The following is a 10,857-nucleotide window of genomic DNA, read 5'->3' on the forward strand; positions in this document are numbered from 1 at the left end:
CAAAATCCGCACTGTAAGCGATAGACCAATCACAACAGACTGGACCGTCTGACCAATCAGAGCAGAGGAGGCTCGTGGAAAAGGAGGGATATAGAGAGACTGGTTTATCCATCGAGTGCTTTGAGAATCATTGAACGTTCTGGTGATGTGCAATGTATATCATGAGAAAATTAAACAGTTTTTGACCTTTGATCCATGTAAATTGGTTTTTGGAGACCTTCAAAACTAAATTAGGAAACTTTAAAATATCATAATAGGGGCACTTTAAGAAAACACTGTATAGTTGGGCTGGTTAAGGGTCATGTCCACCAAGTCCACACCATTTTGACATATTTCTTATTTCTTGTAGTTTGGTTCACTTGTTTCGTTTGGTCCGGACCATAAAAAAACTATTAGTCCTGCATGGTCCAGCGTTCACATTGGCATTTGATCATCAAACCTATAAAAGCATAGGGATATGTTCACAACCAGATTGGTTGGCTTTTATTATGTATATTGTGACGGAACTTACCAAACATTTAAAACAATCCAGTGTGTTGAGCTAAATGTGCTTGTTGTATACGCATAGCCTACATATGATTTTGACTTTTTATTATTGTGATGGGCAACATCGTGTCTCTGACGAGAAAAACATGTTTGTTTGAGCATTTTGTCCTTTTTAGGGTCGCATCTTATGTCGCATGTCCGTTTTTGATTCGTTTACTTTGGTCCATCTTGTGTTCATATTTCAATTGAACCCCACCAGAACAAGTTTGGAAGCGGACCCATCTTTTCAGGGTCTGGATCCAGTTGTTTGTTGCATACCAGGGTTTGGATGGCAGCATTCACACTTAATCAAATGAACCGCACTAACAGAGCAATCGGGGCTCATTTTTATCAAACCAACCATGCCAAGTGTGAACAAGTATGAACTTGTGAACTTAGAGGCAAAGGGACAAATTCACATCCTCATTGGTTGGCTTTTATGACATACTGACTATTTAGAGACGCAACTTACCGAACATCCAAAACAATGCTGTGTGCTGGGCTAAATGTGCTCGTTGTATGTGCTTAGCCTACATTTTACGGTATTTTGACCAGCTGAGAACTCGTGAAGAGCTTATAAAATGTGTAAAGTAGTTAAAACCGCGGCAGGAAACCATCCGTCTCACACACACAGCGAAAATCTGCTGCACGCGGTTCTGATGCCTGTTCTGAACTGTAGTGGCATCATCACAAAAAAAAAAGCGGTATGCATGAGCATTCTGTCTTTTTAAGGGCCACATCTTCATGTTTTTGGTTTGTTTACATGTCTTTGGTCACACACGACCCATCTTTTCAACTTTGGTGCGCACCAGGGTTCGGATGGCGGCATTCACAATTATTTAAATGAACAACACTAGCAGATCAACCGAACCAGGGTTCATTTTAATCGAACCAAACATGCCTAGTGAACACAATATTTTGCCCTCAGTATAGACTAAATTAACCGAACTACAGATGTGAAAGCACCCTCTCAGTAAATAAACAGCATAACTCTAACTCTTTATTTCACAAAACTATCATAGTCTTCAAAACCTGCGGGTTATGGATAAAAATGGGAACACTGCTCTCAGCAAGCGATTTGAAGTTTGAAATTAATCGTCTTGAAATTGAGAAAAAAGCAGCGCTTTGATGACTGAAACAGCAGTGGTTCAAATGTGATAAACTGAGAGACGCTCAGAAGCGGCACAACTGCTCAGAGAGAGTTAGAGGATGCTGCTGACATCATGTCCTAACAAGATGTCATAAAGAGATTTCAATGTTTGACTGTGAAGAATTCTTTGACCTACAAAACAGAATAGAGAACAATAAAGACATCTCAGGGTGATTTTAGTTTTGAAGATGAAAGTGTATTAGAGAGTATTTGATGTGAACTTGATGTGCTGTGAAATAGCTATAAAGGTTTTTTATTCATTCGCTGATTTAATTGATTAACTTTGGACAAAGTAGGCCAGTTTTAAAAGCCAACTCTTCACTTCTCCCATTAACTTCCATTACTGATTTAGTGTTTGTGGAGGTTCTGTGGAGTGTTAATCAAGCCGGTGTTCCACAGAAGTAACAACTAATTCACTCTGACTGCAGCATACAAACTGAAACGCGTCATCTCCAATCAGCCCTGAATGTATAGACACCTGGGATGAATGAACCACCCACAGAGAATAAACTCTTCCATTTATAAACAGTTATAAATAAGCTGGTTTCATGCTGGTACATCAGAAGGCCAAATGGCATTAATGAAGGTGACTGAAAATAAGAGTTCAAACGCAGCATAAAGGATTAAAGTCAAAGTTGTCTCACCTCTAAGGTTCCTCCCTGTCTCATAATACCCATGAGTCACTAACCATCACTTGAGTCAGTATTTTATGGTATGAGAACCAAAAACAACAACTTCACCCACAGAACCAAATTAACAAAACATTTGCTGATTTAACAGTTTCTATATTACTTCCCTAAATTAGATTGTGACTGCTAATGCTTTCAAAAGTAATGCCATAAGCCTTGTTAAATAAGACCATTCCACATAAAAACTGACCACATTAACTCTTTTATAATTTCTGTTCAGTGCCCATTCACTGATCAGGCATAACATTATGACCGGTGAAGTGAATAACACAATTATCTCTTCATCATGGCACCAGTGGGTAGGATATATTAGGCAGCAAGTTAACAATTTGTCCTCAAAGTTGATGTGTTAGAAGCAGGAAAAATGGGCAAGCTTAAGGATTTGAGCAAGTTTGACAAGAGCCAAATTCTGATAGCTAGACCAGGGGTTTTCAAACTGGGGTCCGGGGACCCCCAGGGGTCTTCCAGAAAGTTCTAAGGGGTTCCCGGAAAATTTCAGAGAATAAAAAGACAAAGCAATAATGAAACAGGTTTATACATCCAACATTAAGTACAGCCAATTTAAGTTGGGAAACTATGTTGTATTTATAATGTCACACTATTTATCTAACAGTTAAAACGTTTTTTACTTAGATAAAAATAGATGGATTTTAGGAAGGGGGTCCCTCATAAAGGTTCATCATATTTGGGGGTCCTTGGCATCATAAAGTTTGAAAACACCTGAGCTAGACAACTGCAAAACTGCAGCTCTTGTGATGTTTTCCCGGTCTGCAGTGGTCAGGAATAGTGGTGCACCAGTGACAGGGTCATGGGCGGCCAAGGCTCAATGATGCACGTAGGGAGCGAAGGCTGGCCCGTGTGGTCCAAGGTTTATTAGTTAACTATATTAGTTTACATGATCTAATAATGAACTGCCATTATAAAAGCATTTATTGGTATTTATCTTTGTTAAATGTTAATTTTAACGTTTACTATTATATAATTAAAATCTTGTTGGCATTACTTATGCACTGTGAACTAACATGAACAAACCATGAACAGCTAGATTTTTATTAACTGACGTTAACAAATATTAACAAACACAGTAAAAAATGTACTGCTCATGGTTAGTTCATGTTAGTTCATACATTAAGTAATGTTTACTGATAAAACCTTATTTTAAAGTGTTTTTTTAAAGGAATGAATATTTTTATTCTGTAAGGATGCATTCAATTGATCAAAAGTGACAGTGACTTTCACGGTTTTACAATATATATATATATATAAAAAAATATTTTTTTTAAACTTTCTATTAGTCAAAAAAGACAAAAATAAATAAATAAATGTGCCATTATATTTGCATAGAATATGAAACACCATGCTGAAGATAAATCAGAGGTTTTCCGTTCATTGCCACTGACACGCTTGGAACAGTCATTCTCAGCATCTTTCAAACGCAACCTCCCTCAGTAAATTGTAAATTCCTCTATTTTACCCTGTCAAGCTCAAACACTTTAGATCCGCTGGTAGCTGACCTTCTGAAACAGACCATATCAACCTCTGCCTCCCGCAGGAGAGCTGAGCATGCTAATAAGCACCGAGCATTAGGCTATGCCAATTAAAATCGGACAGCGACCTCAGAGAGTGCTAACAACCTATCATAGTCGGATCTGAAGCTAATTGGCTTTAAGGGAGACAGTGGCTGGACACTAAAAGGTGAGAGTGCCAATCAAAAAACCCAACCCTGTCACCATCTCAATACAATAAACACAGCGAATCCCCTCAGATGCCACCCACAAAGAACATCATTACAGACCTTTATCAGGCTTTGGGGTGGAATAAGAACAAAATCACCAACTGCATGAATGCTAACAGAATAAACTGTAAACTTAACAATTTAAAGGGGTCATTAAATACAGTTTCAAATTTTTATAGGTTAGTTAAAGTTTGCAACGTTTTTTGCTCCAAAAAAATAAATAAAGCAAGATCCACTGTTCACGCCCATGTGTGTTTAGATACTCTTGGCAAAGTGCTGTGATAGAGCTGTATACGCTTGAGTCTGAGTCAGAAGACATTCAAACAATCGAGTATGTACTGATTTTATTAGCAACACACAAACAAGGATACAGTCGGCATCTTAATACTGTTAAACACTGATTTTAACGTTTATTAAAAACACACTTAAACACTGTGTTTACTGAATGCGGTGCGGTGTAACACGGCAAATACCCGACAATAAACTGATGCCTTCCATTTCTGATGTACTCGCTTGCGCTATGCTTCTGACCAAGGACAAATTGCTTTAGAATGCTCGCTTTGTTGTGTCTATAGGACACAGCAAGGTTAAAAATAAATGTAGGCTATATACTTTCCTGCATTGCCTCCAAGGACAAAATTCTTGGCACTGTCGTATATTTCAATAAAATATATTTAAAACAAATCTGAAGACATGTTGAGAATAATTCACAAAACAATCCATTGTAAAATATGAGGAACAAAGGATCGAGGAATGCCCAGCCACATCATTAAATATAAAGCATTTTAGGAACGCTATGCAGTTTTTGGAGGTATAAAGTTTATTTACAGGAGGTAAAGTCTTACTAATAGTAATATCTATTGCTTTTGTAATTGATGGACAGACATGAGTTGTTCAGAAGACACTTTGATTTTGAGGACCCATAAAGGCTTTGTTTTCTGATTTCTAATTCTTATTTTTTACTTGGGAGAAAAATATAAACCAAATCCAAAAGCACATTTTCTCATAAATTAGCAAGGTCACGCTGCTACTAAAATATGTTTTGTACTTTTAACATATACTGCCAACCATTATATAACCCAGGAGACCATGTACCCATCCTCTGATGGCTACTTCCAGCAGGATAATGCACCATATCACCAAGCTCGAATCATTTCAAATTGGTTTCTTGAACATGACAATGAGTTCACTGTACTAAAATGCCCCCCATAGTCACCAGATCTCAACCCAATAGAGCATCTTTGGGATGTGGTGGAACGGGAGCTTCATGCCCTGGATGTGCATCTCACGAATCTCCATCAACTGCAAGATGCTATCCTATCAATATGGACCAACATTTCTAAAGAATGCTTTCAGCACCTTGATGAATCAATGCCACGTAGAATGAAGGCAGTTCTGAAGGTGAAAGGGGGTCAAACACAGTATTAGTATGGTGTTCCTAATAATCCTTTAGGTGAGTATATATTCAGAAGTTAACTTTATTCAAAGTGTCACTCAAAGAGGGAAAAAACAGGAAGAGTTTTCAAACAAAACATAACAACAACATTAGTAAAATTATATATATATATTTTTTTTATATAAAAACGGAGCAATAATACTAAAAGTAATAGCCCTTCAAATATTAGACTTCCATATCTGTGGTCCTCAACTGACCCATTTTGATGCAAGTTTTGTTATTTACACAGTACCGCCATCTAGTGGTTAAGGAACAACTGTACTGTTTTCCAAAATGCATGACCTTTAACAATTTCCATTGAAATTCCTACACAGGGATCCGCTTAAGCCAAGTTAAGCCAACAGCTAACGTGGCAGTTTATGCAGCACTCAGGAAACACCCGTATGTTGTGCTGAGCTTTTGTTTTGCATTTTATTTGGATTTAGCAGTGCAAAAATCAGAATAGTTCACCAACAAATATGAAAATTCCATTATCTTTTACTCACCCTCACATCTTTTGAAAGCCATAGGATATTCTTTCATCTGTGGAACACAAAAGGAGCCGTCTAAGCTGCTCGATTCCATATGTGAAAGTGAATGGTGACTTCAGCTCTCAAGCAAGATTAGGGGCCCTAATTTAACGATCCGAGCGCATGGTCTGAAGTGCATGGCCCAGGTGCACATAGGGTGTGTCCGAATACACTTTTGCTATAGTTTAATGACGGGAAAAAATGTTGGCCAGGTTCATGATGTGAAAGGGTTGTACCTAGTCTCTTAATGATTCAATGGTGTGTTTTAGACAATAAACCAATCAGTCTCATCTCCTATTCCTGTTAAATGCCAGCTGCGCTTGCACCATTGCAGATACACCATTTACATAGTAGAATTTGCTAGCAGTAAAACTGAACACTTCTCCAGAGAGGAACCCTTTATTTGTATTATTTAAAAAATGTTGCGTGCTGCTGCGCATCCCTGTGTGTGTAATAATGTGCGCTGTGCACTCACCTATAGGAGGATATTACTAATGAGCCCTTTAAATAATGAACAAAAAATACTGTGCCATTGACTTTAGACCAGGTTTTTGTTGGTCAATGGCGCAGTCGTTTTCACTTGTCTCATAATAGCAATGCGCCACTAATGTACCTGAACACTCCTCATTTTCAGACCAGCACGCGCTCACGGGTGAACATATGGGAGCGAGTGCATTTGCCATTTAAACAATGTGGTGCTGGACATGAAAATTATAACTGCTTCGTGGTGAAACTAGCAAAAAACACGTGACGTGACGTCGCATTGCGCTGGGTGTATGATAGTGTCTGTGTTTTCCTCACACAAAGCTATCACTTCAGAAGACTTGGATAACAGCACACACTGCATGGACTATACTTTATTATGCTTTTAAGGTGCTTTTTTGTCCTTTTGTAGCTTGATACCCCCTGTTCCTAATTCGCTAAATTTCTCTTTTTGTTTTCCATGGAAGAATGAAAATAATATGGTTTAGAATAACACAAGGGTTCATAAATAATGACAAGCATTCATTTTGGGTGAAGCAACCCTCTAATCTAGCTCTCCGGAGAAGAAACAAAATAATTCAATGCATCAATTTAATACCATGTCTCATTTTCCACTAACAAAAATAATATGGCAGTGCCACAAAAAACCAAGTACCAGATGGTAATAGCAGTGCACTTAATGATTATTTTTTGATAATGCCACAAATCATCAGTTTTTTCTTTATACTGGTCATGGCGTAATATATTCCTAACTGACTTCAGCCAATATCATGGCCATTATTATGTGTTTTTATGCCAGCCTGGCATTCACTTTATAATTGGTGTCTTTTTTTACCCACATTACTCACAGCCACATCACCACATGGTTTCAATTGGCCCGGTGTTAAATGCAGAAGCATAAAAAAAGTTTCATATTTTCCTTTTTCTATTCTAAGATGCATGACAAACAGCCACGTGTCTGTCCAACAAGGTATAAACTGGATAAGCAACTCATACTTAAAGTCACCATCAAATCAAAATGGACAAGTTTTTTCTAAGGAATATTGCAGAATTTATTATAAAGGATTTATCTGTGCACAATGCACATCATCTTTTTTAAATGCATTTGCCCTTATAATCTTTAATCAAAATAACTTAATAATGCATACTGAGATTGCGTCATCATAATTTATCTTGGATTAATGTAATTGCATGTATATTAATGCAAAATGCAAGATCTTCAGTTGGATAAGGGTCAGTTTCTGCCTTTATAAATCCTAATTTGTTCCCCACTTTTTATGTGGGATGGAATCCACAGATCGTGTGCATTTTATAAATGAGGGCCCAGGTCATGAAGTTGGGTCAGGAAGGGGAGAAATGCGTACAGAACAGAACATGATCGGGCGAATGCTAATTCAACTCTAATCAGCGATATTATGCAATAACTCCTCCTGGTCAAAGATATACGGAAAAGAACAACAAATAACCAGCCCAGAGGTATGGGTAAATATATGGGAAGAGTGGGACGTTCCCAGTCATTCCTTCATGCATGCCAGCGATTCAATTTTGCAATGAGAGTCATGTTGCACAAAATGGGAGTGGTTAGCACTCAACTTTCATTTCCAATGCCCAACATTTTTATAATACTTATGCACAATAACTGTATACTCTGCAGCCTAGATCAGTGCGGAAATTACACCCATCTACTGGCATGACCTGTTCGGATTTAAATATTGATCTAGTATCTCCTGAGACATCTGGCATATTTTACATGCTGAAGTTCTTTTGCTTTCTGCTGAGAAGGGCAAAATCAATCCATTGTCTTTAGTTCTCATAATATGAGGATGAGTATCAAGACCGTTTCAAATCCCTCCAGTTTGTTCCTCCATGAGGTCCCTGTTCACCTTCAGAGCCATGCACAGCAGGTTATACTAATTTACACGTTAGAAACACTAAATACTAGAAAATAATGAAAGATATGATACATAATGTTAGAGAAAGACCAGACGCTTAGTGTTGCATTGTGAGTGACTACGAAGCCAACTGATGTCAATGAAAACATGAAGATGTTTACTGAAGTGAATCATATATTTAAAACAAGATTAGAATAACATTCTTGAGGCTTTATTCTCATGAGCCTGTATGTCAAAACCAAGTGGGTGAAATCTTTAGTAGGCAGCTCACTACGTTTTGGACCATATTATTAAGACTGTTAATAAAGACAGAAACATAAATAATTGCACCATGATAATAATATTGTAGGTTTTTAATTAACCTTGGAGTAGCATGATATTAATCATTCAGTATATCAAATCACCATTGTATTAACATTTTATAGCATCCCTATACCATGACAGGCACATTATTTATTATTAAACATTTCATAAAAAGGCACCAAAGTCAGCAACTACCAAAAAATAAGATTAAAAGTCACAAGACACCAAAAAAAGATGTATAGTATATTACAATATATATATATTTTAAAGCCTTAAAGGGATAGTTCACCCAAAAATTAAAATTATTTAGGCCTAATCATTTACTCACCCTGAAGTTGTTCCAAACTTGTCTGAATTTCTTTCTTCTACTGAACACAAACGAATATGGGGAACTAACCAGCTGATGGACCATTTCATAGTAGGGAAAAAAAATACTATGGAAGTCAATGGGGTCCATCAATTTTAGTATGTACATTCTTCAAAATATCTTCTTTTGTGTACAGCAGAACAAATAAATTCATGCAGGTTTGGAACATCTTGAGGGTGAGTAACTTATGACAGAAGTTACATTTTTAGGGTGAACTAAGGGGCAGTTTTGGATCTGATGACAGGTGGTTTGGGAGTTGTAAGCGATAACGGTAAGTCACCGTTATCGCTTACATTTCTAAGAAACATGAAAAATCTAATTACATTAACGTTAGTTATTTGTGTTGAGAACATTCAATAAATAACCATATTTTAAGTTTAAAGTGGTATTGTTGTTGTTGTAAAAACACGGCAGGTGAAGTTACCTCAAGAGTCAGAAATAAGTGAGCTACAGACCTGACTGGGATCGTCGTAAAACACACCGACAGAGGACAGCTTAGGTCCGATACTGCAGCTCTCCGTGAAAGCAGCCCCGCTGTCCTTGTACGATCCTTTTCTGAACTTGTATGCAATCGTGATGTTTTTCACCGGAGGAGATCCAGTCCGAATCACGACTTCAGAAAAAAGACCGGTGTAAAAAACGAAGCCCACCAGAGTTGAGATAAGACAAACGATCAAAAAAAGAATCAGCAGTAAAATGACAAAGTCAGACATTTTTGCCCGGCTGTCAGAAAACCTAAAACAGAATCGCTCAGTGTGTATGAATAATTTTCAATTGCTGTGATGGCACTAGAAAAAAAAATCCCTCGGTTTTCCTGTTTGTTTGCATCCGTGTCGTTCTGCAGATGTTACAGTATCGATGCTTCCCTGCGAGGTCAGTTTACACCCGTCTTTTAGTTTTATTGACACAGCTGAGCGTTTGTTTATCCCCTGCACAGAAACATTGAACGCATTGCTTCCTGGTTGCACCATGTGACTGTGAGTCAGAGGGATGACTTGGAACGAGCCAACCAAAAATTCTGTGTCCGAGTCTCGTGAATCGGTTCTTTTTAAAAAGATTCATTGATTCTTTTGCAGCTATGTCCAATAGCTATGTATATAGTATAGTATATAGTATATAGTATATAGCTATAGTAATATGTCCAAACGTTTGGCCTGTACTGTATTGTGTGTGTGTGTATGTATATATATATATATATATATATATATATATATATATATATATATACACACACACACACACTGTATTGTATTGTATTGTGTGTATATATATATATATATATATATATATATATATATATATATATATATATATATATATATATATTTAGATTAAAATAAATGAGTGGAGCAATAAATCAGATATTAAATAAAAAAGTGATAAAAATCCCTCACACAATATTTGGGGGTCAATGGCATCTAAAAGATTAGAAAACCCTGGGCCAACACATATTGTTTATGACATTTTTTACCAGTTAAGACTTATTTAAGGGGGTTTATTCAAATTTGTATTAATTGGAATTGTCAACATTCCTCTTATACAGTCAAATATATTCCTCTTGGACAAGAACATACATAAAACACACTTAAAACACTGTACAAATAAAAATACACATAAAACAGGTCTAAATGAAGGTAATTGACATTAATTTATTATAAACATTTGTATTGAAATATGAAAAACAAACAAATTAGCATCTTAAACCATGCAAACACAATTATAGAGCTGCTCAAGAAAACCAATTGATT

The 10,857-nt window shown here is 36.8% G+C and overlaps 1 protein-coding gene across 1 annotated transcript in view; it reads right to left on the minus strand.

Moving 5' to 3' along the window:
• Window positions 1-10,079, minus strand: part of tex264a (testis expressed 264, ER-phagy receptor a) — a 105,764-nt gene extending 95,685 nt beyond the window's left edge. The window contains exon 1 of the mRNA XM_067460160.1: window positions 9,565-10,079. Within this exon, the coding sequence (XP_067316261.1) occupies window positions 9,565-9,822 (258 nt within the window). The 5' untranslated portion in view covers window positions 9,823-10,079. The remainder of the gene's footprint in view (window positions 1-9,564) is intronic.
• Between the last annotated feature and the right edge of the window lie 778 nt (window positions 10,080-10,857).

The sequence above is a fragment of the Pseudorasbora parva genome, chromosome 12, assembly GCF_024679245.1.
Source record: "Pseudorasbora parva isolate DD20220531a chromosome 12, ASM2467924v1, whole genome shotgun sequence".
Taxonomy (NCBI): domain Eukaryota; kingdom Metazoa; phylum Chordata; class Actinopteri; order Cypriniformes; family Gobionidae; genus Pseudorasbora; species Pseudorasbora parva.